Here is a 24,691-nt window from a genome sequence, read left to right as displayed (position 1 = left end):
TGCTGATTCTTGCAGAGAACATGCCAGAACAATTTTAGTGGAGCAGCCTCAGGCTGACCCTTGGGTTCTCTGCACTTTGGTTTAAAGGCACCTCAATAAGGTGAGGAAATACATCATCATCAAACTTCCCAGATCATCCAAGGATGGGGAGAAGCCACATGTACAGTAATTCTGAAGAGAAATTCTGTTAATGTTTTGCTTTCTGCCCCGCTTCCCTGGTAATGGGCCAAACAGTGATTGCTAAACTGGAATGGAAGAACAGCCGTAAAATGTCTGTTACGCATAGATGTTGCATAAGGGTTTGTGGTAGTTTGGAAATAAGAATAAAAGCTGCAGACTCATCAGTTAATTTTTTACTCTCTGCCATCATTGTCTCCTTGTACCTCATGTTGAACTTTCAGGGCCCAGTCCCTTTTCCCATTGAAATCTATGTCAAAACTCCCATTGCCATATACAAGAGCCTCAATATTCTTCCAACTGGTGTGGGGCCAATAGCTGATAGTGTTTTAAGAAGTGAGTGTTCTTTATCCATTTAAAATCTATTGTTAAGGGTAGCATGGCAGTGCATCATACTACTGCATGAGTGTCCAGTTCAGTTCAACTAACTGGAGACTTTGTGTAGCACCAAAAAATCCCAAACAAAACTCTATCCTAAGCAGTGAAGTATATTTTAAAACAAAACAAAAAAAACCAAACCTGTTTGTCAGATTGAACTCTGATTTAACTAATTATTTCTTGTATTTTGTGGGTTTAAGGTTAATCTCTCCATAACCCATCCTGTTGTACCTATTTCTTATGGGTGTTGCAGTGATCTTGCAATGGTCTACATGCACTGAGATGAGTTGCAGTTTTGTTCCGTTTGTTTCAACACCTGGCACAATAGGATTCTGGTCCATGACTGGGGCTGCTGGGCTCTTACTGTAATACAAATTAAAGTTGTTCTACAATAATCATGGAGCATCAACCTTAACTCCCAATATCCTTGCTTTGGTTCGTTGTAGATACTATTTTACCCTAGTGACTGGGAGACTCATTGTGAATTAGCTAGTGAACATGCAGAACAAAAAAGCCAGGATATTGCAACACAAAATATTCTTTGTTTTGACAAGTGTAGTTTTGTTTCATTATGAAGATTCATGACAGTGTACTAGGAAAAATGTTCTTTTCATTTTAAGTAATGAAGTTTTAGTAACTCAAGGCCTCATTACAGAGCTGCCACATTACAAGGAATACAGATTAGTGCATCTCTACTTCACTTTAATGCAGAGGAGCTATTTTTAGTTAAACACAGAACATAATTAGAATTGGGTTTTAACCTTTTATTTTAAAACCACATGATAGTGATAAAGGCGGCTGCCCTTCTGTTTGGTATGTCATCTTCTCCACACAACAAAATTGATCCTTCATTTAAATTAATTAAAGTTGACACACAGACTACAAAAGAAAATACCTCTTAGTTTACAATATATAATGAGCAGAGTCTGTCTTTATTTTTAAAGCTGTGTTTCAAAAGCTGATTGTACTAGATAATTTCCAGCCCACATACAAAAGACATAAAATATAAGAACTGATGTGGTTGAAGGAGTCTTTTTCATTTTCTGGCAGCCATTACATGCCTCCAATACAAAAACATTTTTCGCTTAACAATTCTTTCCTGAGCTCAAAAATGGATTTCCCTCCAGCCACTGTCATTCAATTATCACCTCGGGAAATGCACAGATATAACTGATGATCCCTTTAAAAACGTCCTGCAGTTTTCCACCCCTCCCATCCTTCATCTTTCTCCTCGCTCCCGTCATTAAATGTAACATTGCCAATGTATATTTTATAGGGTGACCCTGACGGCTGTCACTTTGAGGCTGTGCAGAGATAATAAGATTGTGCGTGTAATGAAGGACAGATAAATAGAAAAATGTTTACGGGATGGAGCATGGTAGTTTCAACAGCTTTATGGCTTTTTTCTTCTCCTCCTTTCAGTGATGGAATTGTGGGTTAGTTACAGGGATGAGAAAACATTGAGAAAGGTAACATGGCGCTGTAGCCAATTGCAGTGAAATTTTATTTGCCCTGCACCTGAACTCCAGCTAAAAGGAACTAGGAAACAGTGAAGTATTCAGCTTGTGCAAGAAGAAAACTGAATTGGAGGGATGAATTGTTGGTGCCAAGCAACCTCATTGAGAAAATGCCGTTCCGTATCATGCTGTTAAGATTTAAATGTTAACAATATATAAAGGGGGGGGAACGACACATCCTGGAATGAGACCACCTCCTAAAGCTCTTTTGTGTTCTTTATATCTAATCTACCTAGGCACATAGATTGATCTAATTGCTGCCATAGTGTGTGAGCACCTACCTACTTGAGAGTCCAGTTACCTAAGAGTGAAGGAGTGTGGGTGATTTACAGAATGGTTACAAAGCTCAAAACTTGACTGTAAATGGACAGATGAGCAAGTTGAGTCAAGAAAATATGGATTTTTCCCTCCTGCCTTTGTAAAACCATTCCTTGTTCCCTTTTCCCCTTTACTCTTATGACCAAGAGGTAAAACTATGCATCATCCACCTGCCCCAAGCTGTTCTCACATGCCAGCTTTGTGCTGGGGGGAGAAGAGGGGGCACATGTTCAGAAGGAGGATGAAAAGGACTGGTGTGTGTATCTGATGTGTGCTGAAAGGGCTATGGGGATAGTGAATAGATGTCTTGTGTTGAACAGCAGGAAGGTAAGAACCTGTGATATGTTCTAGCCTGAGCCTCAATACAAAAAGAGATGTCCTGTTTCTGCATGGGCTACATTATCCTCTGAGCTCTGTGGCATGAAGCAGTTCACCCTTCAAGCCATGAGCCACTGGAACATGAGCAGCAAATATCACACCAGTGTTGCAGCTTTGTCCAAATGTCATGGGAGCCCCTCTGTAGCTGCAGGTTTGGCAGCTGTGTCTGAACAGGCCCTGGAAAAGAGTGTCCCTGCGTTGGGGGGTTAGTTTAAGATGTTTATTTAAATTAGTTAAATGACTTTGGACTTGTCAGACGGCTCAAACAAATAGCAGTACCTGTGATGATAGAGCTGCAGAGGGATTGTAAAATCCCAAATCTCTCGACAGAGTGTGGGAATTATCAGATATAAAGAGGTTTTTAACCCCTTCATTGCTGATAGTCACTTCCACCTGCCACTTTGTATTGTAATAGCCATTAATTGGGCAGTTTTAGAGGTACGTTCTGCCAGCTTTACCTGGCATCATAGGCAGCTATTAAGCAGTCTTGTAGAACTATAACTGATGCTATTAGAGATGATATCTAACAATTAGTAATGGATGCAGCCAACAGCCTATGGGTTCCCTTGGGGATTAGGGGATTCTGTTGATTAACAAAAGAGAAGTCTCTGGAGAGAGAAACCTTAATTACAAGAGCCTTCCTTTCATTCTGGCACTGTGTACAGCTGGAGAGAGTGACAGAGGCCTCCAACTGTGGCCAAGGCTTAAAAAAATGCAACAGCTTGCTTCAAGCTTCTGATTTTCAGAACTGTTGTTAAACCCGGTAATTTAAACCCTAGAACTGAAGGAAGAGAAATACTTCCATAGAGCACCCAGCCAGGAAAACTTCTGTAACTTGTGCGTTATCTGAATTAACACTTCTTGCCAAGAGCACATGCAGCCTTAATTCCAAACTTTGGAAAATGTTAGTGACCAAACTGCACCAAAATTATAAAGTGGATGTGGCACAGACTGATTTGTTGCCAACCTTTTTTAGCTCTTGCCAGTAGAATTTACATTTCTCTGTTGATTTATTAAAGTGAAAAACTAAAAGAGTAGCCTGGAAATTAAAAGAATAATAAATAGCTTGGGTCTAGAATGAGTAGAGGAAAGTTACAATGAAATCTTTGCTAAGCTGGTGAAGAGGAGCAGGCAGGAAGTGAATTTGCCATGTCTAACGAAGGTGGATTTGTCCAGTAAAGCTTAGTCTGTATTATAAAATTGCTTTAAGAGTCTGACTTTGATTGGCTGAGCCATTCACATGACAATGTAGGTAATGAGCAGGACTGCACTTTTTAAAAAGGAATCTCATGTCAATAGTAAAATTTGGGTCAGTAAATTCCATGCATTTGAAATAACAGCATAAAATCAATTGAGGGTTGACACTTTACTGGAAGGGGGAAGGTATTGTGGCTAATACACAAGAGAGTCAATCAAGAAATCTGGGTTCTGTTCACAACTCTGTTACCGACTTCTTTTGTGACCTTGGACATGTCATTTTTTGTGATTCTGTTTCCCTGTCTGTAAAATGTGATAATGCTTGTTGTCCAGAGAGTACGTCAAGGTTTAATACATTAATATTTATAAAGTACTTTATCCTCAAATGAAAGATGGTATACAAGTGCAGAGTATTACAGGCATTTTACAAATATGTATAGTATATTTTAAAATACATGTTTATATTTTGTGTGTATCCTTTTTTCTTGATAACCCGCTCTGCTCTCATGCTATTCTCTCCTTTTGTAGTTTTTCACTCCCCACTTTCCAGCCTCTGCTCCCTTTTTCCACACTGATCTCTTTACCCTTTCTGACTCTTGTTCCTACTTCGTCCAAATGCATGCATACACAAAGTGTCCTTACAGCCTTAGGTTTCCCCACACAGTCCCCAAGCAACTTATTTTTGTATTGAATGTATTAGTGGAGGCAAATGCCACCCCATTGAGGCCGGGGTAGAATTTTCAAACGTGCATACATTTCATTTTTAAAAGTGGTTTAAGGCCTTTAATGCCTAAATATCATTAAAAGTCAAAGGGACTTAGGAGTCTAAATCACATAGATGCTTTTGAATCTCTTGTATTATAGGCCTAAATTGTGTCACTTGTCTAAATGAGAATGTAAATTCTTTGGGGGCAGGGACTGTGTCTTCCTCAGGTCTGTACAGGGCCAGCCATACTGGCAGTGCTCAGTTAACAACAATAATTGGGCAGCATAAAGTTTTCTGACCGAGTTTCATTTTTCTGCTACAAAATGAAACCAAGAAACAGATGGAGCCTCAGTAAATCTGTGACAGCACTTGTGTTGGAAAGAAATTATGCCATTAAAATTTCAAAGTGAGAACATGGGTTCCATAAACTCATCCCACCTAGGTGCTCTCCCGACTCCTACCACATTAACCGTTTTTGGACTGGAGTTTCATTTACAAAATGCAACCAACCCAGTTGATCATGCTGAGTTTTTTGGGGAAGAGGATAAAGAATGGTCAGGAAAATAGTCTGTTGAGTTACCTAGGTTTGAAGAAAGGGTCATGAGCAGAGGCTGAGGAGAGGAGAAAACTAAACTACAGTTTTAAACTAAGAGATAGGGGAATTAATAGAGAGAATCTCTTAAGCTTCTACAATATGTTGCTGGATTGTGATATTTACAGGCAATTCCCTAGGAACCATTTTAGATGGCAGAAGGATTTTTAATATATTTTAATAACACCACAAAAATTCTTTAAGAGCCTGTTTTCATAATTTTAATAAGATGTTTCAAACTGTGCAATATCCTTATGTACCCAAAGAGGGCATTAATCAGCACTGCTGCACAATTTGTTGAGACTTATTGCTTAATTAGAACACAAACCTATTTGTCACTGCGACAATGGCATGTGCAGTAAGATTAAAATGGGCAAAATGCCCAGGTTAAACCTTTAGTGAAGTGTGTATGAAGCTACTTTGGGAAGAAAATGGAACACTTACAATCCCAGTCACCCTCAGTCTCTCCTCATTGGCTCTATCCTCCCACACTTTATTCTATCATTCTTAATTCAATTAGCTAATGCCATGAAAGAGTATTTGTGCTAGGAGAAGATACATTTTGAACTCCCCTGCTGCTGAGTCACTAATGGAGGGCAACAACATAAGGTCTATCTGGAAATATTTTCGCACTGCAAATGATCTGCTGCCGTTAGTAAAAATCCTAGAAAATAGAAAGTAGCTGTTGATGATGGCCAGAGCCAGTGATTCTCACATCAGGGATATGTCCGGCCCTGTCCGACGGTGTGAATTAGCCTGGCTCTTATGAATGGTCGTGAGGAACCTCTGTGACTCCCCTGATCAGCTATCATCCTCCGGAATGAATGTCCATTTAGACTGAGGCAAACAATTCACATCAGCATTCTAAGGGCTTGTCCTCATTGCTAAAACAGGTGCTTTATTTTTTTTTAAGCCTTTGAGTCACTATCACTCATGAGATAAACACACAGTAAAGACAGATACTTTAGTTAGAGCACTAGAGAAACTTGCGGAGGTCAGGTCTATGCCCCTGCCTGGTCTTGCTTTATTTTGCTATCAGAGAATATTGAACCAACCAGACACCCCTCTGCAAGAGGCTATTGGCTTGTCTTCAGTGCTAAAAAAGGGATGTTTTTAGCTCAGAGTAACTAACTAGCATGACCTCTCCTGAGCTCAAAGCATAGCAAAGGGCAGGGGTACTGAGCTGACCTCGGCAAGTTAATCTTGTGGTAAAACAAAAGTAACAGTCTCCTCTCACTCATGGTAGTTGAGGAGAGCTGTGTATTTTACATTTGTGTGCGTGTGTGTAATTGCATGGAAACTGTCCCCAGGTATGGTGGGTTTTTTTGTCTTGTTTTGTTTTTTCTCCTCTTGGCAGTGCTATGCTTTTGGGAGATTAAACAGCAATTACTATGTTTGCTCGCTGTGTTATACCGTAACAGATACTTGAAGGTAAGTTGTTGTATTCGTGTATCTGGCTTCACAGGAGCACTGTGCAATGGAAGGGCTGTCAAACCTCTCAGATTCAGAAATGCACACACAGTGTTAATCCTTTGTTTACCTAAGGCAAGACTAAACACAAACACACAGGCACAGCTTGTACTGTGTACTTTACATTTGAAAACCACTGATAAGAAGTGGGAAACCAGGGTATGCAGCACTTACTTACTTTCCTTAGATTGTTTAAGGTGTGGAATAGTTAATGCCTGCCCAGGCATTTTATTGTGTCCGCCAGAGAGCTTGATTGAGTTACAGCATAACACAAGAGGGCAGGGAAAGAAAATGGTGGTAGAGGAGAAAGAATGGTGCCTTGTGCCAAGGAAACTCTTCTAATAACTACAAATATTCTGTACTAGCAGTAATGCTGGATTACAGAAAGACGTGGGCAATTGAGTTGTTCTCAAATGGCTCACAAAACTTCTTGTCAGGTAGAATTCCTCAGGAGCAAATCTCCCTAGCAGAGTCAGGGAGTTGATACCCAATTACCACAAGAAAGACGACAACTCACTGGAGGCAGGAAGGTAGCACACAACGGAAAGGTGTCATAAGATGGGTGGAAATACATTGCTTGGGTGTAAAAGATTACACCTCCAAAGGGGTGTGAAATTTGCACACCTCCCTGAGACATAGTTAAGCTGACCTAAGCCTCAATGTAGACACCATTAGGTCAACAGAAGAATTCTTTCATAGATCTGGTTACTGCCTTTTTGAGGGGTGGATTAACTACAGTGATGGGAAAACCCCTTCCGTCGCTGTATGTTACAAGTGTCTACACTATGGTGCTACAGTGGCACAGCCGCTGCTGCGCCATGTGTGCACCAATGTAGCATCTGTAATGTAGATACAACATAAGAATAAAGGATTCTGGACACCTGGAAAACTCTCGAATGTGATGGGAGCTTGATCTCCTCCCATCCGAGCTTGGTCTTCATTGTGTGAGGTGATATCTAGAGTGGGGTGATTCTTGCAGACTTGTCCCAAGGAGCTCAATCTAATCAGAAGACAAGCCAAAAAAAAAATGAGGGTAGAAATATCTTGATGTATTTTCCACTTGAAATCCGTGCGTTAGAGGATGTGGGTGAAGCACTTTTTTCCACCCTCACTGTAGTTCCCTTCTCCTTCCTCCTTTCTGGCTCTAGGCTGCAAGGTCTTTCTCTTCCCCACTGATCCTGCTGCTGGGACAGACTTGCCTACCTCTCACTTTCTCCCAGGGAGGTGACTTCTGGTGATGCTCTGTTGCCTTGGAGACACCACCATGTAACTCCTCTCTCCTACCACAGGGAAGAACAGTGCATCCCACTTTGCCAAGTCTGTTCATCACTCCCAGCTCTGCCTTTTGAAGCAGGGAGTACTTGTGTGTGAGCGCAGCTGCAAAGCCTTGACATGGGTGTGAAGCGCACTGCGAGACACAGGCATGTGTGAGCAGCACTCCCAGCCAGTGCCATGGAAAAACTGCATTTCTCATACTTCTGGCATGGCCCCAGAGCAGTGTGAAAGACACCTCAATCTGGGAGACCCCCCCCCAAATCCCAGCAAAGAAGCTGTTTGGGAAGGGAGGATGACATTCAACAGTGCTTCTTCCATTGCTTTATCAGGATGATGCATTACTTATGGCAGACTAGTAATTGCCGGTGGTGACTGAAAGCATGGTGGGTACAACAAAGCTCTGGAAGGGAAATGACTGAGCTTGTGCTTGTAGGGAAGAGAGGAACTTAATGGATGGTGATGTCTCCTGAGTTGAGGGTATACTAGCTGTGGATATCCAAGGATTCCAAGCAAATGAATGGAAAGACAGATCTCTCCAGGGATCAAATTCATCCTCGGAGCTAATGCAAGTTGCAACCTCTTAACTTCTGTGGGAGTTTTGCTCTGTATCCCAAGGACTGGATTTGGTCCCAGACATCATAATGGGAAAGGGAAATGTGTTTCAAGTGGAAGAGGTGGATACCTGGAATGCATCTTGACTGACTGCAGAGTTAACTTGAGAAGAGGAAGGCAATGGGCTGTGTAGGACTGGCAAGGTAGAGGAGCCCTGCTGATACTGGATGATACTTTTTGGAGCACTCTTTCGCAGTGGCGTACCGAGGGGGGAATGGGGAGGACCGCCCCCTCTCTGGCATCCCCGGTGACTGCGCAGACCCGGCCCCTCGTCCTCCTGTCCCCTGCGCTGGGCACATCCAGGGAGCCGTGGGGACCCCAGCCACGCAGGAGCCAGGCAGCCCCCCTGCCGCCAGGCAGCCCAGGGCATCTGTCCCTCTCACTCCTGCTCCCTGCCAGAGGGGCTGGATCGGTGTGGCCGCCAGGGATGTCAGCCGGGGGGGAGGGGCGGCGGCTTCGAGGAGGGGGGCCAGGCTAGTGTCTGGGACAATGGCCCCTTCGGTATGCCACTGCCGCCACACCTGCTGCTCCCACAGTGGCGGTAGTGGGGGAGAGCAGGAAACGGCCCCATGCGTGCCCGCCGCAAATACAAATAGTGGTCCCTGGGCGCTAGACACCCCAGGTACACCATTGCTTTCTCATATGCAGACCTCAGAGCTGGATTGTCCAGGCTCTGTAACCAGAGGAAGGCCTGTATATTGAGGTAGGCACTCTTCCACCAAGTGGGTAGTGGTCTGCGATGTTGCCCCACAGTCACAGTATGGGAGGGAAACCAGGGCAAGCCAGTGCATGGTTCCGCAACTCTGGTTGAGCCAGAGAGCAACTTGTTGAGACTAGTCCAGGATTCCAGGATCTACAATCAAGTGGACAATTAGGCAGGTGCAGCGATGGACTCCTGAATTTACCTGTTGTTAGACTTCTTCCCATCTATGCGTCCACTCTGTAGGGGCATAATTTTTGTCTCCCTGGCAGCACTGATCGTTCAGGCATGGTAAAGGGCAAGTAGCAGCTCCATTAAGCGACAGATTTGCCAGTCCTTAGTGGTAACTTCACTGGAACTGTAATGTGTCTGTTTCGCGCACACTCTCACCGATGCATGTACATACAGCTTTGCATGCTTAACAGTTTGCAAACCGTGATAAGTGAGAAGCTGGGATATGCAGCACTTACTGCTTCATGTTAGATTGTTAAGGATGTGGAGTAGTTAATAATGCCTGCCCCAGTGTTTTTATTATGTCTGTCAGAGGGCTTGATTGAGATGCAGCAGAACACAGGAGGGCAGGGAAGCAAATAGTAGCAAAGGAGAGAATGATGCCTCGTGCCAAAGAGGCAACCTTCTAATAATTGCGAATAGCCTATGTAGCACTAACAGTAATACTGGGTTGTGGAAGGACATGACAGCTGAGCTGTTCTCAAATGGCATGTGAAGCCTTGTAAGCGAGATTTTCCAAGCAGTGTATCCCTCCTTTCTTGTTAGCCAGAGAGCCGACCTCAGCTTTTTATCATCCGTCTCCTACTTTCGTTTTTTCATTATTTGTCTTTAATTTTGGAAATGTTGGGAAAAATTACTCCTCTGTTTGCTAATAAACATGGTAAGTGGGGACTGCGTTTCCACCAGAGCCACTACCCAATGATAGAACTAAAACAGAATTGATCTCCTTATCTTGTATGATTTTGGTGCATGTGTTGCTAGGATCATCCGATTCCTGACATGAAAAAGATTTTAAAAATAGGCTAAATATACGCTGATTGGTTCAGAGCATTTCCCTGGGCTAGTGCCACTGCCCAGAACACTGTGGGTTCAGAACAACCTTCTCTTCCCCCTCCTTCCCCTCAGTGCCCAGGCATCAAACCAGCTCAGTTCATCATGCTGTTAGCAATTATAGTACAGAGATGTAAGATGTGTTGACTGCAAGACCTTGCTCTGAGATGAGGTGAGATCACCAGGAACAAAATGATCATTACAGGCCATTCATGTCGGCAGCGTTTATGCTCCCATGTTTGCTTGCAAGCAAAAACAGCAGCTAATTTGCAAGGCAGCCTTTTATAAAAGGGGCCTTTTGATCAATGATTGCCTGTGTTAATGTTTCAGTAGGCTATTGATTTCTGCAACAGCTTTTGTTCCCTGAATTTGTGTGATGGGTTTCGGCAGCACACACTATGCATGTTTGATTAAAGTTCAATTGACTTCACTCGCGGTGAAGCCGGGAGCCGTTTCGCTCTCTGTTTGTAGAACCGAAGCTTTCCCGACATGTTCTTTTGTTTGTGCTCAAGCCCCTGCCACCCATGCAGTCACCAAAATGCTGTTCCTAATCCTTCCAGATTCACTCCACTCCATCATTTAATCCCTTAGGTAGACAGAATACTATTTGATGGCAAGGCAGCTAATAAAACCTGGGTTGGAATTTGTGTGCATAGTGCAGGGTGTGCATATGTTCCATAGGATGTATAATATTAAAATCCTATTTATATACTTCCTCACTGATGTTTAATCCTGTATCTATGACTGAAGGTTGAGTCATTTAGTGAGTCATGTATCTGAAGCTCCAGAAATGAATCCTTACTATAGTTCATTAACTCTTGTGATCACCCATTTCTTTAGTCTGGACTAAGTGAGTCTTTGAATTAGCATTTCATTAATCACTTTAAAATTTGAGTTTATGTACAGATTTTTGACTGAAAGTTTAGAAGTGTCAGTTTGGAGTCAGACATATGTTTCTGAAATTGCATTTATTCACAAATACAGACAGGTTAGTTTTCAAAGTTTTTTTTTTTTAGTGGCCAGTGCCCTTCATTTTTTATTTTTACTCGTCTTTATCAAAAATATGTCAGGGTGTTACATAAGCTATTCAGTTTTTACCAATTTTCCCCAAAATTTTTGATCGTTCAATTACATAAAAATACTGATTATTTTAAGAAAATCCAATTCACTGCATTGGATAGATGTTTAAGTTAATAATAAATTAGTCTCAGTGTAAATGCGAGGCTGTCGGGTCAAATAAGGCAGTGCAAAGGAAGATAGACAGATGCATGGGCATGTCTCCATGGACATCAGGGTTCAAATCCTAAATGCTGGAACTCTGTGGATCAGGCTTCCTGCTCCAGAGGGAAAGATGGTGGCTTGGTACCCTGGGTTACTGGACTATCCTCTCTTCCCAGAGTGGGGAGTCAGGTCCAGATTCCTGAGGGTGTCCCTGGGGCCAGGTGAATCCCTGCACCTGGTTTTCTCTGGAAGGAAGGATGGTAGGTAGGTAACTTGGGCAGACCCCAAGGGGGAGGATCCCTCTGTACCTGGCTCCCCACTCTAGAAGGAGACTTTGGGCCGACCAGGTAATCGAGCTGCCATCTCCTTCATTTGTGAACCCGCAAGAGTGAGGAGGCAGCATAAAGAGATGGCACTCTTGCCTCCTCAACCTCTTCCACTTCCGGGTCCACTGTTCTCTATTTGTTGCTTTTTTTCCTGTCCTCCCGTCCCTCAATTTCAACCCTAATATTTACCCAGAAAACTGAAGTTATTTTCTTGCACCAATTTTCATCTTATTAAAGTTTTTTTGATAATAAATACTGAGAAATTCCTGAGAAATTTTAAAAGACAAATGTAAAGGGAAGGGCCTTGTTTATGGTGCAGTGTGTGCTTCAGTAATTTAATTTCCCTCAGGACTTGGTGAGTTTGTTACGTGTAAGTGCAGCCCAGATTGGTTCCCATTTCCTATTGATGGGAAGTGTGGAGACTCGTTTTCACTCGCCCATTAACATGTCAGAGGATGCATCTTAATCCAGAGATGCAGAAAGGTGGGATTTACTGAATTCTCCCTGTCACTGACACCAAGGATTTGATAGATGAGTTTGTAGGTGATGTGTGGCCGGTAAGTTTGCTGAAGGTGTGCTGGCTCTGAAGCTTGGTCTACCAACTTATAGTATAACTACATCGCTCAGGGGTGTGGAAAATCCACCTACCTAAACTCCAGTGCAGACAATGCTGTGTCGATGGGAGGGCTTCGCCTATCAACATAGCTACTGCCTCTTGGGGAGGTGGAGTACCTATGCCGATGGGAGAAGCTCTCTTATCGGTGTAGGTAGCGTCTTTGCTCAGCGCTACAGCAGCGCAGCTGTAACAGTGCAGCACTGCAAGTGTAGGCAAGCCCTGAAGAGCAATGCATGAGCTTTCCATGGAATTTCAGTTTCCCCTGGCAACAGATTCTCTCCCCAGTTTGGCAAACAGTAGTGCTGGCTAGACTTCGAGTCCACTTTGATGTGGTCAAAAATAATTTCTAAAGCATCTGCATTCATTTAGTTTAATATGGTGTAGGGATTCGAGCACGCCCCTATGTGTCAGGACACCTACGTTCTGTCCCAGCATCCACCACTGGCTTAGGCTGTGTCTACACTTAAAAAGCTACTTTTGTGCCACTGTAGCACTTCAGTATAGATGCTCAGTACAGTGTTGGGAGGGTTCTCCCATCTTTGTAGTTAATCCACCTTCCCGAGAGGCCATAGCTAGGTTGATGGAAGAATTCTGTCCACCCATTTCTGTCTACACCAGGGTATAGGTCAGCATAGCTATGTGTGTTGGGGGTGGGTTTTTTAGATCCCTAAGAGATGTAGTTATGCCAATGTAAGATTCTGGTTTAGCCCAGCCTCTTATTCTGTGCCCTTGGCCAACTCACAATTTCTGATGCCAGGTCCATATTAAAAAATTAGGTCAACCCAGCTACATCACTCAGGGATGTGAAAAATCCCCGCCCCACCCCTGAGTGACATAGTTAAGCAGACCTAACTCCCAATGTAGACAATGCTAGAATTGTTCCATGGACCTAGCTACCACCTCTTTTCCACAGATGGGAGAACCCCTCCCATCAATGTAGGTAGTGGCTATACTGAAACACTACAGCGGTTCAGGTGTGTTGCTGTAGTATTTCAGGTCTAGATAAGCCCTGAGTCACTGTATTTACCCATTGGTATTGAATGATGATGATGATACCTGCCTGTTTCACTTTCAGTGACTGGGAAAATGAGTAGGGTTTTTTCATGAGGATTCTTATATCCTAACTAATCCAGGGCTGTAGCTAATTTTTTCTTTCTCTCATAAAGTGTCACGCTGAAAATGGTTGGGCGTGGGTATCATTTTAATGTCAGTAAATCTTCATCAATCCCACGCAGTAGCAGTGCAACTTAACAGTACATCCATTCTGTCTGCTATCCAGAGTTGAAGTAGGGGTTGTGTACTTCATCCAGTTTTCCCTATTATAAGTTAGGCATCTTTAAAATACTTAAGTGGTGTCAGATACTATTGAAAAAGTTATCTTCCATTTCACTGTTTGCAGTGCTGTATACACAGGTTATGCTGTTACTGCTTGTTCTAGGCCATTGGAAGTTTTGACTGAGGAAGGCATCTTTAGTACAGAGTTAATTCAAGTGATCTACGTTGCATAAAGACTGCAGGTTTTGGCCCAGAGAGAGAGAGAACAGACTGAGGTTACATGATTAGATCATATATACGGCTGTTCAAAGAGAGACTTTTTTGTGGGCAGGGTAGGCATGTTAGTTCTGATGTTGATTTTCAAGTGGCTAGTTAGAACTTCTCCATATATCTAGCAACTTGTAAGAAACAACACCTTTTACCTTAGAGGCAGACAAGTTGCCAGGAAAATGGTGGGGTTTCAAAGTAAAAGAATGGAGATTAAAACCACATGCTGTTCTTTAGCTCAGTATTACATCACTAGTTTGAATGTCAGCAGCTCTAGGTTTTTTAATGTCAGATTCATTAAGCTATGGAATTATCACTGGCTTCTCTTGGTGTGCTCTTTTACCTGCCTAATTAATTTAGATACGGGCATATATATATATATATATATATATATATATATATATATATATATATATATATTCAGATTAAAGTTTGGTTTGCTTTTAATATGGTTGAATATTATGGTTACCGCTTATTCTCAATCATGATTTTATTCTAACATTCAACTTTTCAAACAGAAATGTGTTTAATGCACAGGGGGTGTTAAAGCGGGCAGGATATCACTATCTATTTGCACTGCTCCCACTCTCACTGAAAGCGCCACGGGATCTTTAAAGACCATTTTTAGCCAGGACGTGGCTTTTACAGCTCATTGGAGAGATGGTACTTCTAGCAGTACAGTGCCTCCTACCGCTTTGCAGAGGTATTGGCATAGTGCTAACTCAGTAAAGCGCGCCCTCTTCTGAAGCACCAATACAGTGCTGGAGACTTCCCACCCAATTACTAACAAAAAAATGTTTTACAATTTGCTCTCCCACAAAAATATCTGTTTTTTAATATCCAAGAGAATTTGTCTGGTTGAAATATACCCTTAAGCTTTTTACTTTGTGTTGGGGGGAGGGCTGACAAGTCAGTTGTGCATGCCCCTCTAACATATTCCTTCTGTGTTTACAGGGAGAACTAATCACTTTCTATTACTATTGGAAGAAAACCCCTGAAGCAGCAAGTTCCCGAGCACACCGTAGGCATCGAAGGCAGGCTGTGTTTCGGAGAATTAAGACTCGAACTGCTTCCACTCCAGTCAACACTCCCTCCAGGCCCCCCTCTAGCGAATTCTGTAAGTGGAGGCTAAAAGCAGTGCATTTATCTTTGTTTAGATGCATAGAACTACAGTAATGTAATGGCTCTCTGCCTTCAGCTGAATAAAGCAAGAAAATGGAGTTCAGGCTCTTTACCGCTCCTGTTCCCACACCGCTACGCCTGAGTGTACCAGGTGTCTGTGATCAGCCAGTGATGTTTGGTACCATGTGCATCCAGTGCTGAGGCACAGAAGCCAAATATAAGGATGGAGACTTGGAGACAAATTTCCCTATTTTTGATTCAGTTGCTTGTGTGTGTGTTGCATTTTCCCTGGGGTTATTCTAGGAATAGCACTTAGAAAAGGCAAGAAATAAAGCAAACTTCCCCTCCAAGCCCGTTTTATGACCATACTTTCTGCTTTGTTTCGCCTCGTGCCATACTACAGTCAGTATTGCTGTATCTTCGCATATCTTAGAAGCACTATGACCTTGATTGTTCAGATGTTTTTGTTTCAAAAAATAATTAGAGCCCGGTGCAGTCTAGCACATCACTAAGTGTTATGACACCACTGATATCCATATGGCTGTATAGAATATATCATATAAAAGGCTAGAGATTCCCTTAAAGTTTTAATCCCTTTTAGTGGACTAAACCCAGCATATCTTCCTCCTCTCCTCTTCCCCCCCTCTCTCCCCCCCCCCCCCCCCAAAAAAAAAAAAAAAGTCAGAAATATCTCCAGAATATATTTTGAAATAGGGTTTTGGGGATGGCAAAGGGGGGAGGATACAGTGGTGGAGTTGTATGAGAGGGAGATTGACTGACTGTTTCTGGCATGAGAAAGTTACTTTTATTTTAGCTTTAGACTCAAGGTCCCAGCCCTTCTCTTGGACCTATGTGAACTGGACTCTTGTACCCACAGAGCCCCCTGGGCTTTCCATGGTCTTCCAGGCTCCACCCATGCAGATCCAATTGCGGAATTAGGTCCAAAATTAGCTCAATAAAATAAACAAGATCTCAGCCTTGTGCAAATTTTACATTCACATTTTGAACACCTGAAGGAATTGAAGTTGGAAAATGTGATCGTAGTAGGAGCCACTGTTGCAATAACCTAAGTTAATAAATAGGACTGTGTGTGTTTCGAAGGGTATGTGGATTAATGATAAACACTAATGGAAGTTACTGTGGAGACACTCCCTCTAGAGAACATTCATGTGATCTGCAACAAGGACTTCTCTTCAAACAAATTTTTGAACAAACGAGACCCCATATCAAAATGGTTCTTGAGGCAGGGCTCTTATGCTTGTGGCAAGTTATTGACATGTATTGCTTTGTGAATTTGTAGCAAGTGATGAGAAAATGCACTGCCCTCTTCTATAAGGGATTCACTCTGAGCTCTTCAAAGGATCCTGCAGGATTCCATATTTTGCTTTAAAATATGCAGACTCTTTCCAGTGTCATGTAATGTGTGCAGCCTGGCACTAATGCAGTTTTCAGCTGATGGCATTGTGATCAGTTAACTTGACATAGACTATTCACCACCGGTGGAGGTGACCCTTGCAATACTTTTTAATTCCCAAAAAATTGCAATAAATAAAATAGGATGTGCCCTTTAGGGAATGCTTGCACTGAGAATAATAAAGCATCCTGTATTCTTGTTGTGCCTTTGTCCAGAAGGATAACAAAGCACTTTACAAACTACCAAACAATAAAAGAATCTCTTCACACGCCTGTGAAATTCAGCCACTTCTGGGGCGAAACACAGCAACTGTTTGAGTACACAACAATGCTACGCATCTGGTTGAAGACGAGAATTTTTTTTAAAATCTCTTGTCTAGTTGAAACTGCAGGGGTGGAATTTGGGTCTCTAAAGTTTCTGATGTGGAATTTGGCCAAAAACCTTCAGGTGAACATCTCTACTCTTGAAAATTGCCCTGAGACTTTTAATTTCCCACAATTACTGAGGCTATCAGCTTGTTACACGTGAAAGATGACACCTCTGGAAGCACAGCTAGAATTTTTCATCATAAATGTTTATTCAGTAAAGTAGGATAATATAAGAGAGCCTTCTGATTTTTCTCTTTCCTTCTTTCTTTGCTTACTCAGTGGACTTGAGCTCAGCCAGCGAAGATGATTTTGACAGCGAGGACAGTGAACAGGAACTGAAGGGCTACGCCTGTCGTCACTGCTTCACAACCAGTATGCACTTGATGTATCTCTTTGCCTTGTGCTAATGCCTCTTTAACATAGCTTCATCCAAGCAAGAGCAGTTCTCATGCATGTAGAGCTGTTCTAAAAACATAATGTTGGATCAGCCAAAAGACGCAACATCCTCCCAGAGAGTTAAGCATGATTTACCATTGCAAATTAGTATGACAATGATGGGGGAGGATCCTGGAAGTTAGACATTGTTTAGACATGTAGGCATTGCTGCTTAAGAGTCCTTTTATATAATCCAGTTATTGTATAGTAAATCAATATTGAACTGTGGCTGTCAGATACATAACACACATTCATGACGCACCAAGGCTTTTCTGCAGCAGCTTCACTCCTGTAAGTACTCCTGAAAGCACTCTGATGCTTACGCTTGTGCATATGCATAGAATGCATGCTGAGAGCCTGGAGGTAAGGAAGGAAAGGGAGAGATGAAATGTTCATGACGCATTTAACTTTTAGAAACCAAGACCTTGAAGAGAGACTAGCTGCCTAACGCAGACTCCCCAAATGCAGCAGCAGAGTTTTTTTCTTTACTATTTTTCAAAGCAGCAGGTGCCTATTTAATTAAAGAAATAGTCCATAATTGAGCATGGTAAATGCTAATTGAAATATCAAGTCACCCTGGAACAGGGCACTGGTTTCCAGACCAGTCTTAGGCTTAGTCATCACTAACTGCAGGTAGTCTTCCAATTTGTATTAAATGCAAAATGTATGTGTTCAATATCTAATAGATTGTATATTCCAACCCCATCCCTTTTTCAACAAAAGCCTCCAAGGACTGGCACCACGGTGGTCGTGAGAACATCTTGCTCTGCACTGACTGCCGCATCCACTTCAAGAAGTACGGAGAGCTCCCACCCATTGAGAAACCAGTGGACCCTCCGCCCTTTATGTTTAAGCCTGTCAAAGAGGAAGAAGATGGGCTCAGCGGAAAGCATAGCATGAGGACGAGGCGGAGTCGAGGCTCGGTAGGCCTGTCACTCTTCGTTACCCATGCGTTCAGGTTCCTCCCCTCAAAGAGAGGTACAGGTTGGAAAATTCCGAACATAGAGAGCCTTCTTTGCAAATTGGCTTCTAAAGCTGTGCTTGCAGTCTCTTCCCTGCCAGTCTGCTTTTGGGCATGCCTGCCATGTTTGCAGATACAAATGTATGGTTGCATGCGTGCAGAATTTTGGAGGCCTGTTTAAAAAATTGACCTGAAGTATCTCCCCCTTGGGGAGTTCTAGTCACACTTGGTGTATATGCCATCATACAAGGTAAATGGCCGGAATACCCAGCAGAATTCACACTGGTACCTGTCTTCCTGCCAGCTGGGTTTCTTCAGAGGTAACCCTGGGACACATTTTAAAGGAAGAATTTTAGAAGTTTAGATGCTGCGTCCCTTTGTGCTTTCCAGGAGTTCTCCCCACACCACTGAAGTTAAAAAACTCATCACCTAAATAGACAACAATAATCGTAGTCTATGATATGTAGTTATCACGTTCTGTCCCCAAAGGCTTTACTTTGACTTTCCGGCGTATTACTGAAGTGGAGCCACCTGTGGAGAGCCAGCATATTGCTCAACAGTGGTGGAGGGGGAACTTCAGCTAGTTTGGGGCTAGCTGTCCTGTAAGCCCTGATTGATGGGACTGCCAGACAGTAAAAGATTTCTTTTTTTCACTAGCCTCCCTTTTCCTTCTTTCTGGTCACGTTAATGTTGTCATCGGTGCCGAATACCTTGTCAGGTTGCGCTGTCAGCTCAAGTTGGCTTAATCATTTTTATGGTAGCCATTCATCCAAACAGCTGCTAAATTAGGAGTGAACAGATGAAACAGCATTAATTATTGCTACATAACCTACTGTGATTCTCATTGCATAGCAGAAACACATTGAAGCTGTTAATGGTTTTAGGAACTGCTTTGGGGCTGCCTGAATGCCTTATCTCTTTAGGTCACTCTCATATCTGTCTTGGTTTATGCCAGCAGATTTTTTTTTTTTTTAAATGGAACATTGGGGCCGGCAGGTTCTCCCCCCACCCCCCCACCCCCACAGAGAAATGCCTAGCATGTGAACAGCAGCTGTGGCAACATCTTTCTAATATTCTCATTTCCAGCAGAAACTACTTAATAAAATAAGCAGCACATAATGATTTTGGATAGGCAAATTAAGGATTTGCGTCCTTTCACTTTAAGCCCAGATGAGCCTTCCAGGACAGGTTGTAAAAACATTGAACGCCCTTGAGTTTTCCATTTCTTGGACACAGAGTTGAATCACACATGCTTGCAGTAACCTGGGGAAAAAGCAAAAGGTTTTGAGAAAGTACTGGAGTTTTTATATGCTTTTTATTTGTATTAAACTGATAGATGTCTACACTACGTAGTGGTCGTAAAAAACAGCCAGCCAGCCCCGATGGTAGAGCCTCACCCACTAACGAAGACATCAGATCCAGCGGCCGCAACTCTCCCAGTGCTGCCAGCACCTCTAGTAATGACAGCAAAGCGGATTCTGTGAAGAAGTCCACCAAGGTAAAAAGTTGCTTGAGATTCCTTGTCATTGGTTCAGGATCTGGGCTGTTTTCAGTTCAGTGAGTTCAGCTTGGAGCAGGCCAAAGATCTAGGTTTGACCTGGGGATTTTTGCTTTCCTAGATTCACAGAAGACCTGGGATGTAGGTCTGAGGGTAGATGTTGCTGGTCCTTTGTTCTGTTGCACAGAGCTGTTCTGTACATACAGGCACACACATGATGGTGATGAGCAGATTTTTTTTTTATATAAACACCCTCTTTATTTATATTCTAAAGCAATGAGTGGTCAAAGCCTCAGGTGTCCTCGTACTGTTTTTCTGAAACCACACACTTATTTTGGGGAGATCTGGCTGACATTTTAGACTTTCAAAAAGCACAAGGGCACTCGCAAGAAGTTACTAAAGAAAGGAAGTAGTTATGGGGCGAAAAGCACAGCATTGTGATGAACCGAAAACTGGCTAAGAGACAGGACAGAGAAGGAATAAGTGGTCAGTTTTCAACTTGGCGGAAGGTTAACAGCAGGGTGCCATTAGGTTCTGTACTAGGAGTGGTGGTGCTTGCAGTATTTATTTATAGTCTGGAAAAGAGGGCCAGGGGAAAAGATGGCAAAATTTGGAGGAGGCACAAAATTAGTTAAGTCCAGAGAAGAATGTGAGGAACTTCAAAGGGACCCCAACCATGCTAGGTGAATGAGCAACACAGTGACAGCTCAAATTCAGTGTTGATAAATGCAAAATAATGCACGTTGGAGAGAGAATCTGAAGTACTTGTGCATCTTAGAGTTCTTAATTAATTCTGTCAACTCAGGAAAGGGACTTGGTCATGAATTTAAACAGCACACCGAAGATCTCTGCTCAGTGTACAGCTGCAGTCAGCAAACAAATGGTGTTATGAGGCATAAGGAATGGGATAAAGAATCAGACAAAAAAAATGCCATTATATAAATGAATGATACTTCCTCATCTGAAAAATCACCCTATCTCAAAAGGATATTGTGGCATTAGAGGGAATTCAGAGAAGACTGACAGGAATGATTAGTGGCATAGAAAAAAATCTCAGTTGGAGAGAGATTGAAAGATTGTGATTTAGAAAAGAGACAAATGAGAGAGGATATGATAAAAGTATATAAAATAAAATAACAAATGGTCTAGAGAAGGTAGGATTGGGAGCTTCTGTTCTTGCCTCACAACACAGAAACTAGGGGACAGTCAGTGAAATTGAACTGAAAAATGTCAGATTGAAAACTGATAAAAAATATTTTTCACACATGGTAATCAGACTGGAACTCATTGCCATAAGATATTGAGACTGACAAGATTGAACATTTATATGGATAACAAGAATATTGAATGTTATAGCACATGCTAAAAAAACTGTGTTGGAAGGGATATAAAACTTCACATTTCAGGGCTTTAGCCAGTCTCTAACTAAATGAGATTTTCATGGGGCACAGATTATCTCCCTGCTGCGGGCTTCTTGCACCTTCTTCTGAAGCTTGTGGTGCTGGCCACTGTCAGACATGGGATATTGGATTAGACAGACCTTGGGTCTGATGCAGCCTGGCAATTTGTATGGGACTTCTTATGGCATTTGGACCTTAATAACTCAAGGGAGTAGGGCCAGCACTTTTCCTTTTTAAATATATTCCTATTTAGAAATCTGAGTTTAAAATAATAATTATTGTCCATTTACTCAGACCAGCTCCTACTCCTCTCAGCTTGCTATCCTTGGAGGTGGAACGGTGGCTCCATTCTGGACTCCCAGTTAAATTTGACTATGAAAGCCTATTGGGAACAGCTCCTAGCAGGTGGGAAGTGCCTCACCAGCTCCAGAACACGGCTCCCTCTCCTTCCCTCCCCTTCAAACGGGGGAAGAGACATATTGGATTACCATTAAATATTGACTCAATCAACCTCTGATCAGCTTTCCTCCTCCATAGGAACTTTCCTGTGTTGTTAGCATCAGTATGAAGCCTCCCAATGTGAGTAAGCACTCCATTTAGCTTCACGTGTACTTCCCTTATAAACTGCTCCTGTCTGTTTCTTTTGTGGCAGAAGATAAAAGAAGAGACATCGTCTCCTCTCAAGAGTTCCAAGCGCCAGCGGGAAAAGGCAGCGTCTGACACAGAAGAACCCGAAAGAACCAATGCCAAAAAATCCAAAACACAAGTGAGTCTCTGTGGTAGAACAGCAAGTCCTGTTCTCCCTCTTAGTGAGATGCACACGCCACTAATAGGAAAATTGGCCACCCCCACCTCTCCAGTGCAGAGAGAATCTAAAACCCAAACCCAACAACTAACCAGAAACACAAAATTGATTTAAACTGCTTCTGAAGTGCCAGAACAGCAAATTGTAATTTAATCTGTGGCTGGAAGGCAACCCACTTCTTAATGTGTTCCTTCTGCAGGGAGAGCAAGGGAAGGACGTGGGTCGGGCCTGAAGCCCAGGCATTTTCTTATTTCACATTAGTAGCTTCAGGATTAGAGCAGAATTTGACTTTTGCTTTTTCTTAACCTGGGTCCGAACTTTATTTCAGTGTGAGGTTTTTCTCTTCCCTGCACCTCCCAACAACAAACTGGAAGAAAACCGAACGATGCTAAATTAACAAAGTGAGAACCTTCTTCAGATAGGTCTAAAATTAGCGTGGCCACAGTAGCACAAATGGAACATAATGTATCTGCAATCACTCTCAGGCTTTGTGTTTTAAATAGAAATCTAATTGGGGGAAATGTGGTTGAGCAAAAGTTCTAGGAAACCAATTAAGTCTGCAATTCCCTGAATTTTGTATATTTAGTGCATGATGTTCTTGGTCCATTTGTAATTGGCCAGGTTCACCCTATAGCATTGGATTTGGGATTTTCTAGCCCTCAGTCCTGTATGCTGGGACTGCACAGATGCGGAGGGACATCAGTCGCAGCATACAGTCCAGCATCAGCCCTGTATGCTGGCATCACCTGTATCACAGGGTTTATTTACAGTAGTGGCCATAGGGGTGCTGTGCAATATTGTAGCGCATAACCTGGTGTGTCTGGAGTTACACTGACAATACCAAAAGAAGCAGGTAGCTCTCTTTAGCCACATCAATGATTTATAAGGAAACCTTTTCCTCCCATCTCAACAGGAGATCAGCAGGCCAAACTCTCCCTCAGAGGGAGAGGGTGAAGGCGAAAGCTCAGATAGTCGCAGCGTCAATGATGACGGGAGCAGTGATCCAAAGGACATTGACCAGGACAACCGAAGCACGTCACCTAGCATCCCCAGCCCACAGGACAATGAAAGTGACTCAGATTCGTCTGCTCAGCAGCAGATGCTACAGGCGCAGCCTCAAGTGCTCCAGGCACAGAATCTCCCTGCGCAGGCTCCACCTTCTACCCCGCCCATATCAACACAGTTACCAACACCAATACCAGCAGCTTCGAGCACCCCTACAGCTCCCCTGCAGGTTTCACCATCAGTGTCTCAGCCTCCCAGCCAGCCCCCAGCACCACCGCCACCTCACTCTCACATACAGCAGGCCCCTGCTTTGCACCCCCAGAGACTCCCTTCACCGCACCCACCACTACAGCCTTTGATTGTGTCTCAGAGTCAACCCCAGGGTCCTGCCTCATCACAGCCACATTCACAGCCTCCACTTCATGGCCAGGTCCAGCCGGTCCCGCACAACCTGCAGGCCCTGCCTCATCCAGTCCCTCCTCAGCCTTTCCCTCTCCCCTCTCAGCCTTCTCAGTCTCAGGTTCCCCTTCAGACACAGGCTACACCTCACCCTCATGCTGCTTTGCAGGTTCAAGCCTCACAGCCTGCCCTGCAAGCGCAGGTTCCTCTGCAGCAACCTCAGCCCCCCCGGGAGCAGCCCTTGCCCCCGGCACCTATGGCTATGCCTCACATCAAGCCCCCTCCTACTACCCCGATTCCTCAGCTTCCCGCTCCCCAGTCCCACAAGCACCCTCCCCATCTTTCTGGGCCTTCTCCATTCTCAATTAATTCCAACCTGCCACCGCCACCGGCCCTGAAGCCTCTGAGCTCCCTTTCCACCCATCACCCTCCGTCTGCGCACCCTCCTCCCTTGCAGCTGATGCCTCAGAGTCAGCCATTGCAGTCTTCTCCTGCCCAGCCTCCAGTCCTGACTCAGAGTCAGAGTCTTCCACCAGCAGCGAGCCACCCCCCATCCGGTCTCCATCAGGTATCCTCCCAGGCACCCTTTTCTCAGCATCCGTTTGTCCCTGGGGGCCCGCCTTCCATCACCCCTCCATCTTGCCCGTCTACTTCCACACCACCTTCCGTGCCTGGCATCCCATCTCAGACATCTGTCACCTCATCTGCGGCTTCCAGTGGAAACGTTCCAGTGGTGACGTCCTGCGCGATACCGCCTATTCAGATCAAAGAGGAGGCTCCCGATGAGGCAGAGGAACCCGAAAGCCCACCTCCCCCACCCAGAAGCCCATCGCCTGAACCTACTGTGGTGGACACACCAAGTCATGCCAGTCAATCAGCCAGGTATGGAGGGTGTCAGCAAATTCTTCATTCTGTGCTCTGCCGCTCCACGTAGCTGTTAAGAGTTTCACCGCCTGCTTGCTGGCCGAGCTGGCAGGGATCGAGTGTTACAGCCTTGAGACCCGCAGTCTTGGAATTAGGAATTTGCTCCTCTGCAACCTCTGTTTGCTGGCCTCTTTGGCAAAAGAACAGTTCTCTAAGAGCCTGTCCACAGTGGTTGAAATTGTGCTAGCACTAGGCCTGTTGGAATACAGCTGTTACTAGTGTAGTCTCACTTACCTGACATTCAGGTCATAAATCAGACCCTATGTCCCTCCC

At 43.6% G+C, this 24,691-nt stretch overlaps 1 protein-coding gene across 6 annotated transcripts in view; it reads left to right on the top strand.

Moving 5' to 3' along the window:
• The window catches only part of RERE (arginine-glutamic acid dipeptide repeats), a 361,123-nt gene that overhangs the window by 323,150 nt on the left and 13,282 nt on the right, over positions 1-24,691 (top strand). For 5 of the 6 annotated variants that reach the window (XM_067567314.1, XM_067567311.1, XM_067567312.1 and 2 more), the window contains 6 exons: positions 15,042-15,204; positions 17,271-17,363; positions 18,150-18,349; positions 19,724-19,885; positions 21,938-22,051; positions 23,004-24,376. In XM_067567314.1, coding sequence (XP_067423415.1) covers positions 15,042-15,204; positions 17,271-17,363; positions 18,150-18,349; positions 19,724-19,885; positions 21,938-22,051; positions 23,004-24,376 — 2,105 coding nt within the window. The remainder of the gene's footprint in view (positions 1-15,041; positions 15,205-17,270; positions 17,364-18,149; positions 18,350-19,723; positions 19,886-21,937; positions 22,052-23,003; positions 24,377-24,691) is intronic. The other variant, XM_067567315.1, reaches the window with a different exon arrangement.

The sequence above is a fragment of the Emydura macquarii genome, unplaced genomic scaffold (genome assembly GCF_026122565.2).
Source record: "Emydura macquarii macquarii isolate MOO-44397 ecotype Brisbane River unplaced genomic scaffold, CSIRO-AGI_Emac_v2 contig_2768, whole genome shotgun sequence".
Classification (NCBI taxonomy): Eukaryota; Metazoa; Chordata; order Testudines; family Chelidae; genus Emydura; species Emydura macquarii.
The sequence above is the reverse complement of the archived record's forward strand: the minus strand, read 5'-3'. Positions and strand labels throughout refer to the sequence as shown.